The sequence below is a fragment of the Buteo buteo genome, chromosome 5 (assembly GCF_964188355.1).
Source record: "Buteo buteo chromosome 5, bButBut1.hap1.1, whole genome shotgun sequence".
Classification (NCBI taxonomy): Eukaryota; Metazoa; Chordata; class Aves; order Accipitriformes; family Accipitridae; genus Buteo; species Buteo buteo.
Window position 1 is genome coordinate 2,200,919 of NC_134175.1, and position 25,850 is coordinate 2,226,768.

Here is a 25,850-nt window from a genome sequence, read left to right on the forward strand (position 1 = left end):
GCAGTTTTCTACATTTATTTTTTTTAAGAGACAGACTGACTTGGCACTATTTGCAAGGGTGTTTTGGAGGAAGGAGGATGTTTAGAGTACTATGGTGAGTAGAAACTTATCATGATGAGCTTGTTGGCCCTTTTTTGCTTCTCCTGGAGGCACTGTGTTGACAACTGGAGGAAAACCAGCAGACCATTCCTGTGATGCAGAAATGAAGAAAACCACCTAAAGATCTAGAATGCTAGTGACCTAATTTATTCATGTTCTATGACTCCTGACAGATAACTGCAGGAAGTTAAATCCTCATCCTTAGCCCAGCCAATATGGAAATAAACCTTCTCCAACACACAAGAACAATCACTGATTGTCCCATACCTCTCCTCTGTCTCCCAACATGGAATCACGTGGTTTGGGGAGTTGTTGACCACTGATAATTCTCAGAACCAGCTGTTTCTTCAATTGACCAGGCAGTGGGTCTTCAGAATTTGGATTAAAAACACCTGTAAGAATGAGAAGTCACATAATGTGAAAGAAGTGCAATTTTGGTGATCTAGTTATAGATACCTTCGGTCTCATTTGCTTCAAGTATCAGAAATGCATTCTTAAACAAACTATAATAAGGATCCACACCCACCCTTCTCACGCAATAAGTGATCCACTTATTTTGCTGATTTTTCTTACCTTGACACATGCAGTTTGGTTTGAGGACATAGCCACAATTCCCATTGGCACTAAATTTGGCCCGGTTCAGTTGCAGCATTCTTCCCTCTGACTGGTAGTTTAGTGCAACTGTTTAAAAAAAAGAAGGTGATATTACTTACTGAGTACGTTAACAACATTCTTGTTTGTAGAACCAAGTTAAAGGAAGGACACCTAAATACATTTTCACATTTTACTTCTTGGATGCAAAAACTCAAATGTTTTATGAAAAAGAATTCACCTACATAACATACATCACAGCTTCAGGGAGAGAAGCTCTCCAAAAGAGTCTGAACTCTGAAGTCCCCTTGCATTTGAGAAGTTCATTTATTTCCATTTATCAGACAACTACTTGGATGTAAGACACATGGTTTGAGGTAATCTATCTCAGTAACAACATAGACAGGAATAAGGAGGACTCAGTTGTCAGTAAAGTTGGATGAGCAGAGAACTCGGAGTATTTTAAGGGGTGATTCCAGTGTTCCTATTAAAACATCCCTCCTAGAACAAAACAAAAATAAACAAGTTTTCTTTCTGCTCACCAAGTTGGCATCCAGCATTCCAGAATGGCTGGGGATTGTAGTTGCTAGAGTCTACACGATAAGAAGATGGGTAGATGCGGGACAACTGATGCTGGTTGAAACGTAGATACTGTGCTGGCTTTTGCTGCAGTATCTGGTGGGCTTTTGTTTCACTGAAAGATGAAACCTGCCAGCTGGAAGAGACTAAAGAGAAGAGAGGACGAGATTAGAGGTAATCTCCTTATTTACTTATTTATTATCTAGATAAAGCATTCAGAACTACATGGCACTAGTTCCTTATAACTGTCAAGCATCATTTGAATACATCCCACTCAGAGGGAACTATGCTATTCTTATATCACAGCAAAATCATTGTGCTTAATGGAGGAGTTATGGTTGGGAAAATGAAGCTGAATATAAGGAATGACCTGAATCTTCATTAAGAAGTTTTAAAAAAAAGTCTCTAAGATATTTTTTTTAATTTGCTCAAGGCAAGTATGTTTTCTGGCAAGCAATTCTCTCTTTTTGACACTTTTAACTGAAACTTGATTCCTGTCAAAATAAGATACAGAAAACTTAGAAAGAGGACTGAAATATTCTAGAAATTTAATGCCCGATGTTTCATCAGATCTCACTTAAGAATCTAGACTTCAAGCTTGAAATGCTCTTCAGACCATTCTCCCCAAGAGCATAACTAAGTCCTCTGTTATTTCCCAGGATTTAAGTGTTGTGTGGCAGCTTTTATACAAGGTAGCAAAGACTACATGTGTACTACTTACTACCTGTAGTAACTTTTTCTCCTTTATGGAAGCTGTCACACAACTCTAGACTCACTTTGTGGATTCTGAATAGCAAGTGGTCAGCTACTTCAAAATAGTATAGCTTTATTTTGTGCAGCTCTTCTGTTAAAATTTTTTCAGGGTCAGCGAGAAACAAACAGAAAAACAGCTTTCAATAAGAAGATATGTAAGAACATAAACTTTTCAATTTCTTTGTATAGCAATTATTTTCAGCAGACTTTTAGTTCAACCTACTTTCAGTTTCAACGTCATGGATGCCAACAGACTTTGTGTATTTCACGAGGTCAGAGAGCGCCCTGGACAGCTTCATTGTTTTCTTCTGTCGGTTTATTCTAGAACGATAAAACAAATGAATTTCCCATTAATCAAGGGGTAAATTTTATCTTTCATATTTAAAAATAAATCAGGGTAAAGAAACATAAGAAGGTTTTCTTCTACCAAGGAGGTACTTCATAGTTTTATACCACATAGAGCTTCGCTGTCAAAGCACAGCAGTTGTGGAACCAATGGCATGAAAGTACACGGAACAAGTAAGTCCTGTTCTTTCTTGTTAATGTCAGACATAAGTATTCACCTACTAAGATCTGGTGGGGAGGACTCTAAATTGCTTTGACCAAAGGGTGGAACATCTATTCACATATATATTTACATCTCAAGTCAAGTGCTAACAAAAAAAAAAAAATTTAAATCCCAAAGAAATAGTAAGAAAGTAATGCTCTGATCCTCCTTATTTGCTTCAGGTGATCACTAACAGCATATCTACTAAACTCCCCCCAAAAGCTCCAAAGTATTCTAGAGAACTGCTTGATCTGATTTCTTACTTTTGAAGCCTGAAGCTCAAGCAACCATCCTGCAAAGGATCTTTGATGTCAGGATTTTTGAAGAGGCAATTTCAAAAGAAAAATCAAAATCATCAGCTGAGTTGTGATGGAACTTCATTTGGCAAATTATAAAACAATAAAAAAAATCAGCTGGGGACCTGATAAACTGCAAATCCACGTTAATGGATTCAACTAGGCCACCAGTCAAATGGCCTATATTTCAGCTGGATGAGATGGTAAGAGCTCAAAACACATACAAGGTCTGCTGTACTTTGCTAAGTAGTTTGAATGGCACCAAGAGATCATTCTAATGATCTTGTGGCAAACATCGGATCTACCCTTATAACAAATCACTGTCACATGCCTGCAGCCTTTAACAAATTGACTTCTAGACCTGAAGCATATCTATTTAGTGGGTACATTTATGTAGGTATCTTTTACAGAAACAAAATTGCCAAATCACTTCTTAACAAACCTGCTGTAATGTACAGAGCTCCTGGCTAAATTTCCTTGAGAATCCGAATCATCTTCACCCTCTTCCAGACTTGTTGCCTTTTTCAATTTGCTTCCTTTTTTCTGTGCCACAAGGAAATAAAACCATAATATCATAACAGTCTGATCAACATTTGAGCAGCTGGATACAATTCTGCTTTGTTATGGCTATGAGTATATTACTTACAGAAAATAGGAAATGACAGCTTTTGTAATACTCAGTACTGCAGAACAATATGCATGCATGTGGGGAAGACTCAGCCCGAGGTCAGAGCCTTTTTATAAAGGAATCAGATCCTCAGATAAAAGGTGCAAATTAATTTTTAAGCTTTTCAGATTAGATCTTGGATACTTTTAGTCCTTGATGTAAATTGAAACTGTTATGCACCATTATAACCAGTTATCCAGCCTACCCATTCAGTGAACAGTCTGATAGCAAACCTCTGCTAGACAATGCAATTATGATATTCTTCTCTACCACTGTGTGCAAAGAAAAAAACCTATCCAAGAATACAATATGTAGTGTAGACCTAATTTACCGAGTGACTCACCTTGCGTTTAGAAAAACTGCCCATCAATGATCGGCTGTGCCTTTTATTGGTACTGAAGTCTTCCCCAGATTCCACATCATCCTCAAGTTTATTCTAAAGCAACCAAAGAGAAAGAATAATGCAGCAGACCAAATAGAGTGCTACAGACAGCATATTTGAACATCATCAGAAATAGTTTGGGAAGCAGTCCTCCCTAAAGTGTCAACAGAACTGGAGCAGACGAATGCAGGCTTTTTTTTTTTTTTTTTTTTAAAAAAAAAAACAAACACCACAGGCTGAGTAAAAGACCTTTTATCCCAGCAATAACTACCATCATTTTTGTCCATGGGAACTTTCAGAGCAGACAGAAATCTCACAAATATGTAACCCCAAGTTTATTTTCATCTAGGCAAAGTTTGAATGCCCCCATACCACATAACATTCATTGACACCAGACTGGTTTATAGCTTAATATGTGAAAAGCATAGTTTAACTGGACTTATTTCTGCCAACTACACAGTTTTTCTAGGATAATCCTAGTATACAAGGCCAAGAAGCCTTGGCCTTGTAGTGCATCTTACAAGAATAACTGTCTGATACACCATGTAAATCATTAGGCTTAAAAGTACATGCAAAACTTATGCCATAGAAAGTTTTGGGAAGCTGATTTTTAGTTCTCATCTAGTTTTAATCCCTAGTTAGTACACTTGCTTATTATTGGAAGATCTCCAATGTTTTTCATTTGCATGCAACAATCTTCCTAAGCTTTTTGTGGCTTATTACAAATTCTAAAATGACAATGCCTCAAGTTCATTAAGTGTAGTCTGTGGGCTGAGTACATTTTTATAAATAAGCATTAGTATAAAATTAAAATACAAATGTAAATGCATAGAACATAGAGGACCAAGGCAAAAAAGCCCAACTTTCATATGCACTTTTTATAATGGAAAATAAAATTCTGTTGAAAAGTCATTTCATTTTGTATATTTCATGCTCCAATTGCTGTGTGAGCAAGAAAAAAAGCTTTGCATATCTGACAGTGATGTTCAACTGGCATCATCATTAACTGAATGAATTCAGCTGTGAATCTGAAGTCAATAATATACGATTTATTCAGTAAGCTAATAAAACACAACAAATGGAAATGCTAAACTTCTCTTTGTCTGAAATCACTGAGAAAGACATTGGACTTTAGAGAAAGAGGTGGTTAGCATTTCAGTTTATATTTTGAAGGACTGCCACATTTCATTATTCATCTGCAATAACTGACTATCCCCCTGCATCAAGTGTGAATCATAAAACCAGCTAAAATTAAAATCTTATTATCAGCAAATTAGAAAGAAGCTTCCACTAAATGGACATAAATGTGAAAAGTATTCTTCCTTTTAATACAGTTTTTATATAAGCAACATGAGGTATTAACAAGGTGTCATGACAAAATATTACAGAAGAAGGGAGCATGTTTTCTTATATATTGAATTAGCCAAATAAGTGTTCATCAGGGCAGAATGGAAAACAGCTTCAAAATCCCAGTTCCTCCTAAGTCTGACTGGGGATGTGAACCTGGCTTTACCACATCCCAGAGGAACATTTTGGCTATCTGGTTATTCTTGAGTTGTATTATCCTAGTTAACCTAGACAGGAGACAGGAATCTTTTCATTGTGTGACTCACACTTATCTTGTTTTAAGGGAAGTGCTGAGCATTTTTTAGTTTCATTAGTACGATGATGGCTGCAGATACCTGAGGTAAACTGAGCTATCTTAACTGGGGAGTCTCAAAACAGAATTAAAAGCCCAACTTTAGACATCCACCTTTGAAAGAACAAGCATTACTGTTATGAAATTATAGTACTATATAGCTACAGAGACAAACAAAACAATCAGGTCTAGGGGCAAGTGAAGTACGATAAAACATGTTCACCTTCTTACTATCTGATTTTAGACCAGCCTTTCCTGATGATGGTAGAGTGGTAACCGTAAAATTGTTTGGATCTTCACAGTCACGGATTTTGGATTCTTTTATCAGTGAATCAAGTTTCTTCTTTGCTATATTCTCCACTCTTTTCCTATTAGTAGATGCCTACAAACAAAACAGAATCATTAAACTAGGTAGTGATGAAAAAAGTCTTATTCATTCCAGCCAGGATTAATGCAAACTAAAATGTTGTATGCAAGAAAAAATGTAAAAAAAAAAAGTTATTCATTCGCATAATGTGAAGCAGTTACCTGCAGCTCAGTATCAAACAATGTAAGGTATGGAAGCATATGAAGCCCTGAAGTAGATGTTAGATCTAAAGTATAAACAGATTGTCTGAAGTGATGTGAGTGTAAAACTCATTAAAACATTTCTAATTGAACCAAGACTGACCATTAGCAGAGCTATTCAGATGTCATGTCTGTTACAAGCCAAGGATGTGCTAAAATAGAAATAGTTGTTACTGAGATGACTCCCCATACTGGACTGGATTAACATATGCTATGTTTTGCAGCACCAATTTAGTAAAAAATCTGATCTATTCCACTGTGCTGTCCAATAAGCCATTCTTCACAGAAATTTAGTAGTAATGGATACATGTCAAAACTGAGTATACGGTATTTCTCTCACACATCAGGGTTGATGGACAGCGTTCATATGATATTGTCAAGGTTGACTGCAGCTACAATAGATGCAAGCTTCTACTGGATGGAATGGGAGAAGATTTAGAATCTTGATTTCAGCAGTTCAAGGGCAAAATGTAAGAGAACTCCTTCTGTGAGGAAGTGGAGGGAAAACAAATAGAAATCCGGAGTTTTCTTTTTCATCCATGAGGCACAAACTCACAATCCCAGGTCTTTTAAGAGGTGACAGATTGTGTTTTCTCGGTAGGCCTTAAAAATTCCCAGTTAAATTTGTCATGAAACAAGCTATGATTTTCTGAGCGCTTCAAAATTTGGCTTGGAAAGCAAGCCAGCTGTAGCAAATCTCAGATTTAAAGCATCACTAAACCTTACAGCAAAGTGAACTGTTAGTAACAAAGACAATGAGGTCAGCAAAGTAATGCCTACTGAGCTTTTAGTGAGAATAATACACCCAACCATAACATGTTACTAGCTAATTTTATTATGAAAGATGACACTTTTCTTACTGGCATGAATTTCTCCATCCATTCAATGGAAGAAAAATAAACATTGTTTGACATCTCTTTATAAATTGTATATCTGTGGGCTAAGTTGAAAAGAATCATGGCAAAAGTAATTTCTAGCAATGAGAGACCTGCTAACATTTCTGTTTGTTCAAGCATCGGGATTAGGATCCTCTCGAAACAAGCCATCTTTAAGTCTAGAAATTATCTGGAGAACTTGGAAAATCAGGATATTAAGTACAACAGCGGGCCTGATTTCAGCAGGCTTGTCAAATCACCTGCCTTGTTGCCTTTGGATTGCCTGAGATACAGACAAAAGAACTAGAAAACATAGGAAAACAAGCTGAGTGAACTTTGTTGATCACAGTGAAGTTTCAAAGTCAAGAAATGTCCAATTCTCATTTCATTCACTTTGCACAGTTCTAGCTTCCCTGTACAGTCAGCTACGTAGGTAGCCCCCAAGTGGGTTGTAAAAGCTTTTGGTTTGGCTTTCAACTCATTCTCTCACTGTTCAAAAGGCTCATGCCTTGATACCAGGCCTGATCTTACATAGGTGGAAAGCCTGCTGAACTGAACTGTACCACACCACTGCCTGTACAATACCTTCCACTTTGAAAAGCTGCATCATGTAACAAGGAGGTGTCAAACCCCAAGACGTCTTAAAACATCACAGATCTCAGCTTTAGAATATTGAAAAGCGATATGCTAAAACATAATAATTTTAAAAAACAAATTCTTTTTCCCCTTTGGTAGATTTATTCATAAAGAAGTTTCTCTTTTAGTTTTAGATTAAAAGCGTCAAATTCATAATATAAAATGAGGAAATATCCTGAGGGAGAGAGGACTGAAAATCTCTCCAAGGCAATCTGGGTTATGTTATTAGATGGTTTTGTTGTGTATTTTATATTGTTTCTGTAAGATGCAATGTCACTCGCCAGAAGATCAAAGTGACAAAAAAAATTAACTTTTAAAAAGGATGGAGAAATAAGGGATTTTCAGATTGAAGCAAGCAGAGATTAAAATATTCTCCCTTTTTAACACCTTCTTACAGTAAAAATCAACTAAACCCACCATTCAGCAAACCAAAGGGATGCTGTGTAACAATGACCACAATTTGACATAAGTAGAACTTTTTTCTTTTTTTTGCATTTGAGGGGAAGAAGACTATGATGCAATAAAGAATCATGAGCTATTACTATTTAAAATATTAAAAGACATGAAAATTCCAAACTTGAAACATAACCACTGGAACTGATGCTGTCTAGTATGCACTTCTGTCAAATCTGTCCCCACGAAGGTTTAGAACCTAAAAGACTTGTGAGGAATCCCAAGGATTAGACCACATCCATGTTCCAGAGAACTCATACAAGGTTTCTTCTCACTGGGATGGGAAAACTTAACATACATTTACATCCAAATTGTCACTTAACTTACATCTCCATTCATTAGTTTACAGTCATCATCAATCTCATCAGCACTGTCCTCATCAGAAACTTCACCTTCCTCTGCATCATCACTGATGTTGGCTGGAAGTTTCTTTCCCTAGAAGATAGAAAGATTACGCAGGCAGGTTAGCACGCAGCTCTTGCTATCACACATATTAAAAAAAAGTAAAATTATTCAAAGCATGCAGCCAGGTTCTTGCTGATTGAGAAGACATTTGTTCAGAACCTTAAGTACCAGGTTCTTAAAGACTGCTTTTTGTAAAATGATTTAAATTAGGGTATAAGTGATAATCAGGCAGAAATCATAATCATCACAAAAAAAGGGATGGAACAAACGAAGCAGGTTTTTACCTTAACCAATATCTTTCCTTTAAGACTTGCTGGGGAAGGGAGCTTGGTAGAATCATCATTGTGCACAGAAGACAGATCCAGTTTGTCTCCCAGAATTTCTATAAGATACTGAGCCATCTTCTTCTGCTGAATGACACTGCAATGGTTCTCAATTGACAAGATAACAGGGTACCTGGCAGAGACATAAGCAAGTATCATCAACCGCAAATTTAGTTTTTATAGCATTAAGAGGATAACAGTTATTACTGTCTGAGCCATTCCTGTAACAGACATCACCACCAATGAAATCCACAGTGGTTCGATAAATCAGTGTGGGCACAGGACTGATACTCCACTACTCACTCCAAACTGAATGGTCGATTTTTTGACAGCCACAGCATAATTAAACTTCTGCAATCTGATTTGATGCATTTTTTTCCAGAGCACACTTTTTGCCTTCCTACACTACCCAGTCCTGAACTTCACTTACTATCAAAGAGATTCTGGCAAGCCATTCATAAGGAAAAATTAAGTAGTCACTACCTTCAACTCTCCTCTCCAATCGGTGCTTCAGCTCTTTGGTACTCTCACAGATAAAAGTAAATAAAGGTTCCAAGAACTGAAAAAATCCCCAATGGGGCTTTGTCTTTACCTTCCCACTTCCAACAACCAAGCGATAAACCTGTTGTGTTAGTTCTTCCATGAAAACTTTTCTAGCTAGCAACAGAGCAGTGTCATAAAAACAAGCTTGCAGATAAAGCCTCTTCTACAAAGACAGTAAGCATTATTTCTAGATTTAGTTTTATTGTTGTCATATATTGTTGATTCTCTAGGCTGAGGCCAAGAAATGACAATGCCTTCTTTTTTGAAAGGCATCATCAAGATAAGATTTGTGAAACATCAATTCCAGTGTGGTTAGTGCCATATAAAATCACACTGAAGATGGATTTCTGTTTAGAGATGATGCATTTTTAGGATGAGCACAAAAGCCAGCACACAGTGCAGTTTTATAGGGCTGAATTATGAGGGATTCATTAAGTAAAAACTAATTATGAATAAAAAGATGTCTATCATGACATCTGGCCCTCATTAGCTCCTCATAAGGAAAAAGGAGGCTTTCAGCCAGACAATGCCTGGAGGACAAAACTTTCCCAGCTGATGACTACAGTTAGATTCCTAGCTTTGCCTGAAGCTAGTTCCTTGGCTGAATTTGCAGCCTACCAACAGCTAAGCCTCCAGCCTGTCCTGCTAAAAAAAACCACCTGCAAGTCTGAAATATGTTTTGTTCAGTACCAAACTCTGACTGAACACCAATATCTATCAAGAGAAAAACCCACCACAAATAAGTTGTAACACAGTTCCACTTAGCCTTTCTGTAAAGCTTTTAAGAACTGTAACAATTTCAGAAGCATTGCCATATATCCTGCTGGCCAGCTTTCCTTTGATTTATTTACCATGTCTTCAGGCAAACTCAAAAAAATTCAGGCTCACAATTAGTTTACCTGGGCTGAAATTTCAGGGCAAGGTTAGCTCTATTAATGAAGACAGATGGACTGCTTAGGAGAAGCTACTAGAAAATTTTTACAGAGATAAATTAATTTGTCTTAAAAAAAAAGAAAAAGAAAAGGATAGGTTGACACACACATTTTGACTCTCAGGAGGAGGACAGTACTGCCAAGGTACATGAAACTTCCCATTGTATAATTCTCTGATTTCCTGAGCAACATACAGGTAGGGAAAATAACCTCTTTCTCTTGAACAGTCTGCTTTCTCCACAGTTGGGCTGCTGTCTCTTTGTATTCCTTTGCTGCCTGACTTGCTTCCTATCGCTGGAGTAACCAAGCGTAACCTTGACATCACTGGAGTACACATCCAGAGAGATATGTGGTTAAACCATCAGCCTTTCACTAAAAACATTCACTGTCAAAACATGTTAATCCTCTGGTCTTCTACAAACGGGATAAAGACAGTCCCACAACTATGTACAGACTGCCCCTACTCAGTCAATTTTGCCTTGTTATTTCTTTCTGAAGGCTTTCTTCCCACACAAAACAACTCAGAATTCTGTCTGGCATATACAGGAACAGGTTAGATTTTCACTAACTGCCTTTACAAGGATGCCAGGGAACTCTCCAGCTTATAGCCCTGAGACTCAAAAGTTGGCAGACTGTATACATACTCATTCTTGATAAAGGCATATTTGTTGATAGTTTCAATCACATCTTTGAAGAGAATTTTGGAAGTCAAAGTGTATCCATGGTGGACAATTGGTTCCCCGTCCGGCCCATCCCAGCAGTCAACTGTAGAACAGAAACAATGACACCCATCAGACAAGTAACATCTGGGGCCACCACCTGTGGAAGACTATGAGACCCTGCAATTCCCTTCAGCATCCCAGCCAGGCATGTACCCAACAAAGCAGGGTATAGGTTCGTTCCCACCCTTCATCTGTATCTCCCTCCTCACTGTGCTCAACGTGCTTTCTCTAAAGAAACTTCCTGGCCTTGACATTCTACTGTGTACAGATGACTGTTTCCATTGTTTGAGAAAGCCCCAAGCAAAAAAGATCTCCTTTTAACAAGTGCTGAGGATTATTATGGCAGGAAGAGAGATGACATAGCATAGCATTACTTTCATTATGCTACTGCTGAACCTGAAAAGGAAAGCAGAGAATCTTAGCCAAGCTTCTCACACCACAAGCAAAGCCAAGACCTAGTCATCTCTAGCCCTCCTTGGATTTTGCCTAACCTTATGCTTGTTTACAATCATATTTCCATGAAATGTTTTACTCCTCTGAAGTATCCATTGGCATATCCACAATCTAACCTGAGCAAACCATGATATTGGCCTTCTGAAAAACTGTGAAAACACTTTGATGGTCAGGATATTAAAGGTGATTACGAAACTGGTACTCTCTCAGAAAGGCACTACAAACATCAGAAGAGATTTCACATAAAGGCTTCCTGGTCACTGCAGAGACTGTCAACATTTCACATAATAGAACCCTACTTCCCTTATCAGAAATATCGGCTTTCCTGTTACGTGTAGCAAGAAATCTGCCATATTTTTGAGTTTGCTTGTTATGCCCTCGGCTAGAAAGTATATACACCAATACATTCTACTGAAAGTTACTATTCTCTCTACAAAAATATTTTTACAATTTTTTTCCCTCAGCACCAATGACACTACTCTTCAAATGTCTGCCTTATTTCCATGCTCAAGAAAATTTGTCCATTATACTGCAACATTATTTTGTTGTTCTTTATGAAGGAAAGACACCATTTTACTAGGCTTTTTCCTCTGCCCAATTACCATGTCCTCTGCAGAAGTCATCAGTCTTCCTTTACAGAGGAGAAACAAAACTACAGAGCCTACTGATGATTCCCTTTTGATCTTTACCTTCTACGCAACGACAGCCAGATTGTAGCACCCATGCATACATGTCCACCCTAGACTGGGACATCAGTTGATCTCCCATGAGGTAGGTATTATGTGAAGAGGTAATGAAATAGTGACTCAAAGGAAAACTCATGTCCTGATTCACTTGGTAGTGTTCTGGGTTGAATATGTCCCCTGATGGACTCCGCATGTAATTGGTGAAACCTGTAAACAAACAATACTATAAATAACACAGTTTTGTCCTTTTTGTTGCTGTAGCTTTCCTAAAACCAGCCTAAAAATGCATCCCTACATTCACCAACACATTCATGAACATGTAAGATAAATACCACCACCACATTCCAACTGTCACGATGACCAATTGCGATTATTGCTTTCAATAAATTTACAGTTGCTTTGTACTTTTCCCTGCTCTGCCTTTCCTAAAAAAATAAGTCTATTTAATCCAAACATGACATTTTAGGCTTATAATTTTTGTCAAAAGACTCTACTGGGACATTAAGTCGCATGGCATACAAAAGCCTCCAGGGATCTGTGGTCATATCCTGGCATTGCTCCTCAGTGAAATGAGCTGAAAGATATATGGTATTGTACTGTATAGAGACAGTTTCTAGTGGCCCAACACAGTGTGAAGCAAGGGAGATACTCTCCTCTATTTCTCCTGAAAATACCAAAAGAATGTCAACACACATTGGCTTGTACAAGCAACAGTCTCTCATTTTGATATGACACTGCATGCACAAACATGCATGTGGCTGGGAGAGATCTGCAGTATTGTATTACTGTCACTTTATGAGACTGAAGTTCACTCCAGACTTAACACTGAAAAATCATTTATCTGTAGTACTTTCTAGAACTCATTTTCTGAATTAGTGGGATGCTTGCAAATCATGCAAACATCACCTGGACAATTTCTGTATTGCAATCACTCTTGTTCAGAAGCAAAGTTTTAGCAAGTTTCGTTTTTTATCTTTGTATGAAATGGCTGCTCTCAGATCACCAGTATACATTTGTGCACATATACACAGACTCTTTCACAAGACAAACTAACATTAAAAACTGTAACTTTGATGTCAAGCCTCCCCAAAATTCTTTTCGTTCACCACTAATGAAAGACTAAGATTTCCATTCACATCCTGACTTTAACAGCTGCTGACAGCAATGATGCCTTTATTCAAAAGGTCTCTGCTTCAAGACTTCTAATTCTCCTGACATTTCACTCATTATTCCATAAATAAAAAAGTGCCCATATAAAAATCCTGCCAAACTTCTAAAGGTCTTAATGCACTTTCTCTGACTGTGACAGACTGGTGCTTTGTTTCACTAAAGTTACACAAGGCAAAACAAGTCTGGTCTTCAATATCAATCTCAGAATACTGGTCTACAGAACACAGAGAAATCGAGCTTGAATAGAATTCAAGAAAAAATGTCACCTTTATGATGGTTCTTATAGGCTTTACATCTTGTGTTGATGAAAGTTTTATTAAATACAAATAGCAGCCAAATCTTTTTGAAGAATACACTAGGGAACAGTGCTAGGGAACCTCAGGGTAGCCAAATATTTGAGTCTCTTGAGGCACTTATCATGATCAACTAGCAAACCAGTAACACAGCTAGAGTAAAAACAAGAGACTAACCAAGTCAGAGCAGATACCGTGAAAAATTGATAGGGCACAGTGTATGTGCAGCATACAGCATCAGCAAACATACAGCTAATCACTTTTGGCAGATTAATTATTTCTTCTTACTACAAACCAAACAGCTGCTACAAGATTAATTCCAGACATCACTGTTAGGGCAGCCTCTGAACCAACACTATTGTTTGCTTTAAGCACTTGTTAAAATATGGTATCAAAATTGTTATAATGAGTTCACACTAACTGGATCTATCAGCCCTACGATGAAGAAATGTGAATGAATCGAGATATTGGCAGCATTGTGTACCATAGATCTCCAGTATTTACACACTCAGGAAAAGCATACTGACACAGTGTTTTATTTTGATCAACAGAGGAAGGTAAGAGTTTTTTTGCAAGACTCTGTTGAATGAGCTAATTGTCACAGGCCAGTCCAAGGTGCTTCATGATAAAAGCCATCGCAGCTGAGGACACAAGGCACTACAGACACATGAATGAACATGAATGGGCAAAGGACACTATACTATTATTTTAGTACTGCTGAAGTGCCTCTATGTGTGGGCAGGATGCTCCTGTCTGGGCTGTACCAATTTGAGGAATAAACGTACAGCTTCAGTTTCCATAGCTGTTGTATTTCAGTCTCCCTAGGCAACACTCGATTTGTTTTCTGGAAGACAAGAGGAATCTAAAGTCTCAACTACACACAAAGACAAGAAAAGAACGACTTCTCTGTGTGCATGTGTGCACATATGTGCATACATGCATATGCATGCAGATATATATCTGTGCTCTTTAAGCAGTTCTTTCTTCTTTGTTAGTACCCAATGCAGCAGCATGCCCCTTGTCAGCTCCTCAGTCAGCTCTGTTCGGATGTTATCATCAATACAATCCAGAAGTCTCCTGTATTGGTTAAGCTCTAGATTAGATATGTTCTGTTCTGTTGCACTTCCAGCAAGATACTGGAGTGGTTAAAGTCTCCCATAAGGAGCGGAGCCTGCTAACGTGAAGCTTTTTCCAGTTGTTTCAAATCAACCTCATCTTCTACTTCCTCCTGATCAGGAGATCTGTAGCAGACACTCAGCAGAATGTCACCCATGTTGGGCTGGTCTCTAATCCTAACCCATAAACTCTCAACTGTTTTATCATCCGTTCTTAGGCAAAGCAATTCTATAGATCAGGTTAGTTTTTTAAAAGTTTTCCCTTCTGGTATGAAAAACTACAATAGTTTGAAAAGCCTAGTCTTACCTTTCTAGCTATGAGGAAGGCAAAATAACGAACTTGATTATTGATTAATTATGTGACTGCCACTGACTGTAAAGCACCAGAGAATAAAAACATGAATATGGCAACTCCTACACTCACTTGGCATTAGTATAAGCTTTAAAATAATTTGAAAATTTAGTCTGAAAGTAGAACAGACCTGAATGCACCCTAATCAACCATCATTTCTTGAAAAAAACTCCCACCTTACACAGTATACCAGAAACTACCCACTTCTTCATGCAGTAAACCAAACTGAACTTATAATTGGCCACTTTTCACTATGACAACACACCCATGGAAATAGACAAGACTGATTTTCAAAAGGTCCTAGAACTTTTGCGCAGAATCTAATTCCTGAGGAATGTATTCTGTCCTTGAAGTCAGTGAGATCTGGTAGAAGATTTACTATTTAGGGGAAAGGATTTAGAATCAGTCCTCAAAATAACAGCTACCATCACGATGGTACAGCATCATTATATTCAGAGTAAAGGCTTTAGCAGCAGAGGTCATGAAAGCATGCTTCTATATAAATTTCATCTATCATCCCACTTCACATGTTTACTCTGGATCAGATGACTCCTCTTATTAAAACTTAAAGGATTTCCAAAAATACCTGCAGGAATGATGCAACTAAATTCTACTGTATTTTCAAAAGCACAAATAAAGACACATCCAGCTCCAGCTGACCTTCGATGACTGCTACTTCGTCATGATATGTACCTTTAAAAAACCTCCAGAGAGTACCAATTTCCCTTTACGTTCCTCAGCAAATAATAGATATTAAAAAAAAAAACCTACTGAAAAGCATACTCTATATAACATGTGAAAATTCTCTGACTATATATTATGCAAACAAATGCAATATTCTCATAAGCATCTAAACAGTTGCCTCTTTCCTACAAAAGCTACGCCAGCCAGCTTACCATCAATCCCCAGAGCTCCCTCCTGCTTGTTCTCCAGGCATGGTTCAAACTTGCTGATGATTTCCAGGCAGTGTTCTTTAGTCACATTCGTCATCTGTAAAAGTAGCAAAAATGAAGTGTTAACTAGTAATCACAGCTTCTCTTAGCTCTTTTCTCTGTATACAGTTTAACAGCTGGCCAGAATATCCATAGTGGTACTAAGGATTTCCAGTTACCCAGTGAGATTCTCACTCCTGTCAATCAGTGTCAGGTCAGATAAGAACTAGACTGCTTTGTGAAAAGTTTCTGTCCTATTGGCAGCTGCCTGATCACAGCCAATAAAGACAGAGTTCTGCTTTGTAGGTCAAATCTGGTTAGAGTGTTATTAGGCACACAGAGCATCCAAACAGAAGCAGCTTTGTCACAAACCAATGGCATTTTTTCTCTTGTAGGATTAAAGGATTAGTTTGCATTATCAAAGGTTTTTACTTTAAAATAAAACAAGAAAATGTCTCATCTTTATGCAGCAGACAGAAAAATCAGTTACTAGCAGGGTAACGTAGAATCAGGACATAATGCTCTCAGAAAGCTCCTTGAGGAAATCTGTTAACTTCAAGGTTGCTTTGCATTCTCAACTGAAAAAGGAAAGAGTACAAAGGGAAATACATGTTTGTAAGTGTTGTCATTTACAAAAGAAGGGGCATTTATGATAATCTATAGCATTTTTTACCTTGCAATGTTTTCATAATTTGATTTTAACACTATTATTTAATATTCCTGCTATTTACTGTAGATTTTTCCTCTAATTACTACCCCTGTTATTATTTAATATTCCTGTCCTGAGTGGTCCAGCAAATCCTTTCCATTAGGTGCTGTACATGACACATGAAAATCAGCCCTTGTCAGCAGAGGGAAGTGCCAATAAAGTGACCAAGTTGATGACTGCTTTGGCAACATGGAATCTTTGCTTATGGGGAAAAGAAACCACCAGCCTATCTACTACCAGATCAATGCCTTTTCTGGGGGTAATTTAAAATCTAATAAATAAAAGAAGAGCAAGGAAAAAAAACCTAACCCTTTATTTGCCCATACATTATAGGTTTGCTGGGTTTAAAAGATAAAGCTCTGGAACAACAGAAGGTTTTTCTGGTACTGTTTCAAACGCACAGAATGAACACTTGTTTTCCCTGTACAGATTGTATGAGAAAGGGTAGCACTAGGCAAGGGAGAGAAGCCCCACAGGCACGGGTTGTCCACATCAGTGATTAGCTGAGCTGATTTGTGTCCTGTGGCAAGTGTTCATTTTCCTCTCACCATCTGGAGGATCAATTGACCAATGAAATGGAAACATACCCCACTTATCTAAAAAGATAACTGCCAGAGAGTTATCCTTTTTATTCATTCATTTCTTAGACAACATTTGAAACTGATGGAGATTTATGACTTACGGGCATGCAGCTTCAAAAAAGATCATGAGAGAAAAAGGCAAAGATGAGTCAATGCATTTGTTCCTGCATTGACTGCATCTTCCTATCCAATTATTTTTCCTCACTTCATAATCTTCCACAAGTCTCTAGATGAAAAATCATAGAATCATTCAGGGACCTCAGGAAGTTACCCAGTCCAAAATACTGCTCAAAGCAGCGTCCACTACAAGGTCACATCAGTTAGCTTAGGGTGTTACCTAGTCTGGTCCTCAAAACCTCCAGGGATGGAGGCTGTACAACCTCTCCAGGCAACCTGTTCCAACGGGTGAATGTCATCATGGTACAGATACTAGATGCCTTGCCATTTTCTGGTCTGCCAAATTACCATGTACCAGAAAGACTCAAACTTGTTCTGATCAAGGGGTATTTGGGGTAGGAGTAAAAGTGTTAGGCTTCCAGGTAGCTTGGTTACAAAGATTCTTAATGCCATAAAGTCAGTGACGGAGGAAGCAGATCAGTGGGCAGGAATGTGGTGCACCATACACACAGAGATAAGAAACTTTTGTCTTTTACCATTAGAAAAAAAAGAATATATCAACACTAGTTTCCCTTTTTCATGAAAACATATGTGAACTGTCAGAAAATGGACTTCCGTAACTTCAGTGCGCATAAGTGACTGATGGACAAAATTTCTAATGTGACTGATGTAGGCTAGCCGCCTTGTTAAATACAGTAACACAAGTGGATAGCACTTACTGCAACACAGCACATAGTCTGCTGGTATTTTGCTGAATGTGCATAAACAACTATAAGCACAATGTATAGGTGCACTTCAATATCTGAATAGCAAAGCTTATAAAGCTGTAAATTAACATCTCTGAAGAGCTGTAAAATGTGTCACACTCATGAACAACAGTAAATATCGAGCTTATCATTATCTACTGGCTGCTCCCACCACCACCCCCGCCCCATATTATTATACAGGGCATATACACATTACCTGGTTTGTCAGAGAAAAATACCTCACCTGTTTCAGCTCAGCAAAATGGGACAATAGTCTTTAAGACCCACCCCAGCATTGGAGTTAAAGCACTAAGAGACAACTTAATATGTACTACTATATATCCTCAAAAAACTTTCCCAGACATTAATAATCCTCTCAACAGCTCTTCAAAAACATAATCTTCCACCTTACAAACTGAGATAGTGTGACAAAGTAATTCAGTGTCTTATCATGGACTATACACTAAATCAAAAGCAGAGCCAGAAACACCATCTTTGCACCAGGCTACTGAATACTGGGAAAAAACAGATACTGATGGAATTGTCCTAAGAGAACACATGAAAAAGAAAGAAACTGTAGAGGCTTTCTTTAGGGGGAGAATGAAAGTCTACAGAAAAAAGAGGTAGTGAGAGCAAGAAGATTCAAGAAGGAGTCATGCCAGCTTACAAGACGAAAATTAAGAGCCATCTAACTGTCTATTTTTCACATGCATGACAACAAAGTTCCCACCCCTTTTAAATGGCAAACAGAAAGGCATGCAGACTGGAAGTCTTTTCCTGGCTTGGGCCTACCTTCTGTTCAATCTCCAGAAAGCGTCTCAGGTCATCTGTATCTAGGTAGTCCTTGTGATTGCTGTAGGTGAGCATTAGCAGGTACAAATCACGTCGTGTTGACATCATCTTATAGAAGGCGCAGAACTCATCAAAGCCCAGTGTGCCCTGGTTATCATCCGTATCAGCCTCCTGCATTACACAACAATAAGGCAATGAGATACCCAGTTGCCCAGCAATAGCCTGAACGAACTTTGAATAAACAAACTCCTGCATAAGAATAAAGCAACACTGAAATTAAATGCAGGTTGACACTGCCTGACATGGCTAGTCACTGTATGGCCTGCTAGAACAGATTGATTTATCAGGCTGATGCTTGTCATATGAATGCTTTGCACAGCTTTCCCCTTTGAACTTCTTAAATGTATGCATTAGTGAATCAGCCAAGAAACAACTTTTAAGGTCTTTATTGTTCCACAGGGAACCCTGCTTGAAGGATTTCTTCTGTCTATCGCAGTGAAGTAAGACAGCGTACTCTGCAACATAGAACAGAACATGCATATGTCTGGCAGAATTACCCATTCGTATTTTCTTGAGAAGGTCATTAGAACCCAAGTCATCTTGAAATTAATTTTATATCTAGGATTTGGGAGGATATCTGTTAAATCCACAGCCATAAGCTAGTAAGATCTGCAAGAATAATAATTTTGCAAGTAAAGAAAAAATCATCAGTAAATGACACTATATTGTCTGGTATATCTATCACCTACAACATATATATTTCTTGGTTCCTTACTTTTTGGGGTCAGGTGCCCCAGCCTGTGATCCAAACCGTGCTCGGTTGCATCAGCAATACTACTTACTGTTTGCACACAGTGGAGATAGAATTTCTTCAAAGAAATCTTGTGAGAGTCTGATCACAATGTCATCCACCCAATGATATAACTATTTGAAGGAGAGATTATGGAATTACTGTGTTTCCTAAAAGCCTTTTCCAAGAAGCATGAAAAAATGAATGAGAAATTCTGCCACGGGAAAGTATGAAAAAGGAAAGCTGCAATGTTTCCCAAACAGGATAGAAAACACTTGCGTATTTTATGAAAAGAGGCTTATCCAGCACTCCCTACTTTGTTCTCAATAAAGGAGTTGTCAGCATATTGCTTTACTCACGTTCACTGTAGACATGTTTAAGGACATTTCAAGCCACAAAATTAAAAAATAAATAAATGAGGCAGGTTTTTACCAAACCTTCATATTTTCCACTGAATTTCCTTCACGTACTGTCACACGTGCACTTGTATCAGTTGAGGCAAACACTGATAATAAGCTCTCACAACCACGGACAGCAGCACTGAGCAGCCTTCACAAAGCACTTCTGTCCTGGCAAGCTGACATCAATTCACAGTTATTTGCCCAAGAACAAAGTACTGCCATGACCCTGCAATTTATTCTAACGTACCCACAGAGATTTTTAAAAACTTACACAAACAGCCTACTCTTTCCTTGTTCCCAAAGGACACCCTGCACTTGTTGCCTACTCTTTAATCTTGATAGACCTCACTATTTTGTCTCTTGTCCAGTCTCACACTTCAGCAGTTTCAGAGCCTGTACCAGCTACAACACTGAAGCTGACAGTACTATGGAGGAAGTGACTGGAAGAATGAGAAGTCATAGATGAAGCTTCTTTAGAACTGAGCCCCAGGTGAAAATATGAATGCATTTGTGAACAAGAAGTAGCTAATAAAAATGGCTTTTGCCATTGTAACTATGGCAAGATTTTTTTAAACAACTCACTACTACTTTTTTAACTAGAAAAATTAATATTAAAGGTAACTTTCTTTCAGACCTACATATAATCTACCCTATTATATCTTAAAATACTTGGTGTAGTTATTTCATTAACCCAAGAGATTTGATTTTTAATTTCAAGGCTGCTTAATATTCTGATTCTAAGCTATCAAATAGCAATTATATTTTCAGCTGAGACCAGCTCAGTTTCAATTATGCATTGCATGTGGAAAAAGCAAACCTATTCTTCTTTGTTAATAGCATTTCTAAAGCACCCAATATGTGTAGTAATTGTCATTGATTACAAACAGTAAAACCAGAACACAGCATACAAGCAGCACAAATTTTTTCCCAGGAAAGTTTTGCCCAGTCTCTTCTATTTGGCTTGCATCAAACCTAATGGCTCATCTTGGAAAGGGAGTCACTTTAATCTACTAATTTTAATGAGTTTTTAAATTCAGTTCTTCACCGAGCTACGTCCGTAAACCTAGTGTTTGCTGGTGTGAAAGAAAAAAACTGAAGAAAAAAAAGTAACGGGTAAAACCCCTTGGTTTTCTCTGGCTGTACATGCATGATTCTCAAAGGCTTTTGAGCCTGGAACGTGTCCAGAACTGAATTTTTGAGAATCCTATTGAAAAGGCTAGCATGACTTTCTAGTAAACTTGAAGCAGTGCTTGAACAGCTGCCATTCCAACTGTGAGATTTTCAGGCACCTAAATGTACATTACGTTTCTGAAGGTACATACATACTCTGTCCAGACATTGAATAAGAAAAAGTAAAATAGCTGAAGAGTCCTCATCTCCAATACTCTCATAAGGTACAGGCTGCGCCCTAGAGGTAACAATTTTCTGTATGGAAACAATCAGGGACTAACACAGTAGCCCATACTCTTGCAGAAATACGATTACAAGCATTCATCCCAATGGCCAGTACTTTTGGAATTCAAAGAACTTTCAGTTGGCAGAAGACATCTCTTTTGCACAAACTGCTGTTTAATGCAATAGCCTCACGTAAAATTTTTTAGGGTCATAACCATACAGGTCTTAATCCATCAATTGGATAATTTATCACCTGCAGAAATGAAAGACACAAACTGACTTCTTTTCTTCCCCAAACAAAAGCAAAGGCAAAGGAGAGGGTATTTGCAAGTTCCTGGTGACTAGCATTTCATTCCATTTAAAAATTTCTTTTTCTATTTGGACATGTATATGGTGTTATAATGCAATAGTGTGCAACAGCATGGACAAATCTACTTTCAAAGTTCATTCTGGTCCACATAAATTTTATGCAACAGAAACAGAAAATGGTAATCAAAACAAGGGCTGGCATAGTAAGAGCAGCCTGAGAGAAATGAGCACCCAGCTTCCTGGGGCATCTGTGTGTTATGAAGCTTTTCTTTCTCTTTTATTCAGTAACATACAGAAAAAAAGCTCAAGTATTTTAACTCTACTTCTAAACTTCTGTTTAAATTTCCCCCTAGCTGCAAACTCTTTTTCTGCAGGACTTTCTGTTCCTAAAGAACAACTCACCCAAATGATGGGCAAAATATTTGCCTGATGCATACACTAGGATAACCTGTATCAGCTGATTACTGGAAACTTTCCAATCGCCTTTCCTTCCTTCCCCACAACCTTGAGTTGCTGTGGTTTGCAAAGTTATCCTGTTCTCCATGCTCCATTTGAGCATCTTTTACCATTTTGGACCCACAAAGGAATTTACATTGCACATAGGATGCAACCAAGTGGGCTTCAGCATCAGCTGTCAGCAGAATGAGAGAGAGAGCAGAAAGAGATGTAAGTTAAAAATGTTTCCAACCCAGAGGCATTAGAATAAATACATACAGCCATGGAAGAGAAGGAATATTTCAAGGCCCATCTTTTCTCCAATCAAATTAGTCAGAAGATTTCCAAGTTACGCTCTTTCCCAAAATTATTCTCTAACACTCGTCTCTTCTGCTAGAGATAAAAGGCCATAATCAGAGGCCATAAAGTCAGTCTATAAAGACTGTCCATGGCAAAATGCAGTGGCTACATTGGTTTCTAACCAATGCAAGAGATCATTTTGCCTTCCTTTCTTTTCTCAGGAATAAGTTAAAGGAATGACAGCTTCACATCCAGACTGAATACAAAATCACCCATCCAATTGTACACATTCACTCGTTCAGTTTCACGTTAAAATACTTAACTTATCAAAAGTCATGCTGACTGCCACTATTCTTAACTTCTCCTTGATCCCCCACAAAACTACCCATACTGTGCATGTTTCCATGAGGTCTGCGCGTAGGACTCAGTGAGCTATGTAACATTATGGCAGTTTATTAAGGAACAAGAGCCGGCATACTAAAATTTATTTGCACAAGATTTACTAATCGTATCATAAAGCCCCAGTTGACTGTTTCTCTTTATTTTTTACTGTTCTTTAGCAATGGAACAATTCTATAACTAGTGGCTGTTGTCAGCGAAAGTGCTTTTCATTCAAGGTTCTTAACACCATCTAAACCTTGAAGCTTAGGTTTTACACTTCTTACCATCTCTCTCTATATGGATCAATTTCACACACAGGTAGGTAATTCTCTAGGGAATACTAAATTCAGAATAATGGAACAGAGCCCTCCTAAATGATAAACAGAGCCTAATTTTTACATCTTAGCAGAGATCATGTCAAAATGAGAGCATTCACTCATTAGCATGAATCAGTAAAATGATTCCAAAGACTCTGATATGATTTCAGGTTTCTATTTCATAGGACTGAAGGATTCTAATGTTCTTGTCCTAGTGCACTGAAAGAAAGATTAAAAATAAAAAAGGAATTTTTACACTTCAGCAATACCAAAAGGACTACTTGTTTCAAAGTGGTCTTCTACCCACACACCAACAGGAAAAAATATATGCCCAGGCAGCCTCATTCCATAAGTACTTCATCAAACCAGGAAAAATCACCCCAAAAAAGAAGAAAAGCTTCAGAAAATCAAGACACGAACTTTAAGAAATCTTTAAACAGCCTTAAATTGATTGCAAACTTCCCAGGAGTTGTACAACCTCAGTAGATGCTTAGAATAAAAGATGGCTCAGTCTTCAAGCACCAACAGAGAACAGAATTACCTTTGCCTTGCCACAGATCTTTGTGTGACCTTAGGCAATTCACTTATTCCTGCTTCAGTTTTGTGAAATCAGGCTTAGAATATTTCTCCACCTTAAGTTAGGCAAAACTTAAGTATTCAGCTATACACAATGCCTTGGATAGATTCAGACTGCCTAGAAAGTCACCGGTAGATAGGTATTTGATCCCTTTCAGTGCTACTGAAATTTCAGTATTTAGTTTTCTCTGAAACGATCTCTCACAGCCTCTCCAAGAGAATATTCTTTAAAATACCAGAGCTGCTGGAAAATTATGCTGAGGTGTCCCTGACTCTGTGTAGGGCAAAAGTCATAGTAGTTCACTATGCTGAAAACTATTGATTCAACTTCTGCTTAGGTCCGTCACACAACAGACTTTCTGATTACAAAAGCATACACATCTCTATAGTTCAGTTGCCCAGTAAATTGGGTCAAGGTCAGGAGAATGCAATGTCAAACAAATAGCTCTTAGCAATGCAAAAAAACCTGACAGATATGGAAGTTTGCATACTGGATATTTTATTAGCACTGGAGGATATTGGATACTTTACTAGATACTATTTATTAGAGAGAATGTAATCAGAGGAGGAAATGTGACTGAGTTTCAGATCAACAAGTATAGCAAAAAAGCAATCTCTGTACTGTGTGTCTTTATGTTATGTAACACCAGGAGGTACCTGGTGTAATGCCTTTTTCTATGAATAACTATTTATGATGTGTTTCTGGAGCTCTTTTTCAATTTATGAAATGGACTGTGTAGTATCTCTCAGTAGAGTGGAAACAAACCAGATGATGAAGTATTTACAATCTCTCCTACTAGGTTTCACGTTAAATCTCCAGCAGCTGAATCCTTGTTCTTTTAGAAGAAAACACATTTGAATTTCTTACCTTAAACATTTGCTTGACTTTTTGTCGGGGTAGGTTCACATTCAGTTTGTGCATTAGCTGGAGCACTTCACTAATACTCAGACTGCCATCACCATTTTTATCTGCCTCATCAAATGTCTGCTTCAACCACATTGAACAGGAGTTAAGGAACAGCATGGAATATTAAGGGATATTAGTGAACATTATGTATATATGATTTTTTTTCATGTTAGGAAAGACTGTATATGAGACTGAGGATGGAAGAAAGTTCAAGGTATAACTCATGTTATTTCAGTAACAGTTTCTAGACTGGCTATGCTCAATATGCAACACATAGTATTTACCCATACTGCAACACAGAAGAACTAACTTCTGAGCAAATTTCAATGTTGCCTCACACTTTGTCCTGTATAACCAAATGAAATGGACAGCTTTACACAGAAAGTAACAGATGAAAGAACATACCTGTATGTTTTTCAGTCCACTCCAGTCATTCATCTCCAAATCTTGCCCAGAACAATCCTCTTCAAGGACTCCTCTGTCTCTGGAAACAGGGAATACAATGGGAACCTCTTTGAAGCTTTAAGCCTAGTGCTTGTTTTAGCAAAACAAATACTTAAAGAAATCCCTATGCTATTGATAGCTCTCCACCACTGGAAAATACTGTCAGATAGTCTAAGAAGGATATTGGTCTCTGGTCCTTTGGCGTTTTGAGAGGCTGTCTTCATCACTGATCCCTGCCATCAGGTATTTTAGCCCTGTGATCCAGGTGCGTGCTTCCTCTCCACTGGAAGATACCAGGTCAAGAGATTCCATATGGTCTCCATAGTAGATGCTGAAGCAGCAGTTGGGATCAAAACTGCCATCGGCATAGCGCTGAAAGATCTCTGATTGCTTCCCCTCGCAAACTTCCTGAATAGAGTCGATAGAAACTAGAATGACAAAAGCATGTAGTTCATTAATGACTGTGTGCATGCTCTAGGCCAGACAAGATGCATTTATTCTGTAGAGAAATCCTGTAGAGAAAGGGCTCAGAGCTCACATTGCAAGGTCCCCAGTTCACACAGGTTTTGCCTGCAACTCATTTACAACATACTATAGTACTGCAACCTGCAAGGCTAACAATAGCAACTTAATCTTCATA

The 25,850-nt window shown here is 38.0% G+C and overlaps 1 protein-coding gene across 1 annotated transcript in view; it reads right to left on the reverse strand.

Moving 5' to 3' along the window:
• PLCH2 (phospholipase C eta 2) overlaps positions 1 to 25,850 on the reverse strand; it is a 125,648-nt gene that overhangs the window by 19,099 nt on the left and 80,699 nt on the right. The window contains exons 7-21 of the mRNA XM_075027137.1: positions 25,395 to 25,638; positions 24,728 to 24,857; positions 18,956 to 19,126; positions 15,975 to 16,068; positions 12,152 to 12,355; positions 10,932 to 11,052; positions 8,774 to 8,945; positions 8,412 to 8,519; positions 5,777 to 5,935; positions 3,876 to 3,968; positions 3,308 to 3,408; positions 2,246 to 2,343; positions 1,233 to 1,415; positions 673 to 780; positions 367 to 491 (exon numbers count right to left, since the gene is read on the reverse strand). Of these exons, the coding sequence (XP_074883238.1) occupies positions 367 to 491; positions 673 to 780; positions 1,233 to 1,415; positions 2,246 to 2,343; positions 3,308 to 3,408; positions 3,876 to 3,968; positions 5,777 to 5,935; positions 8,412 to 8,519; positions 8,774 to 8,945; positions 10,932 to 11,052; positions 12,152 to 12,355; positions 15,975 to 16,068; positions 18,956 to 19,126; positions 24,728 to 24,857; positions 25,395 to 25,638 (2,111 nt within the window). The remainder of the gene's footprint in view (positions 1 to 366; positions 492 to 672; positions 781 to 1,232; positions 1,416 to 2,245; positions 2,344 to 3,307; positions 3,409 to 3,875; positions 3,969 to 5,776; positions 5,936 to 8,411; positions 8,520 to 8,773; positions 8,946 to 10,931; positions 11,053 to 12,151; positions 12,356 to 15,974; positions 16,069 to 18,955; positions 19,127 to 24,727; positions 24,858 to 25,394; positions 25,639 to 25,850) is intronic.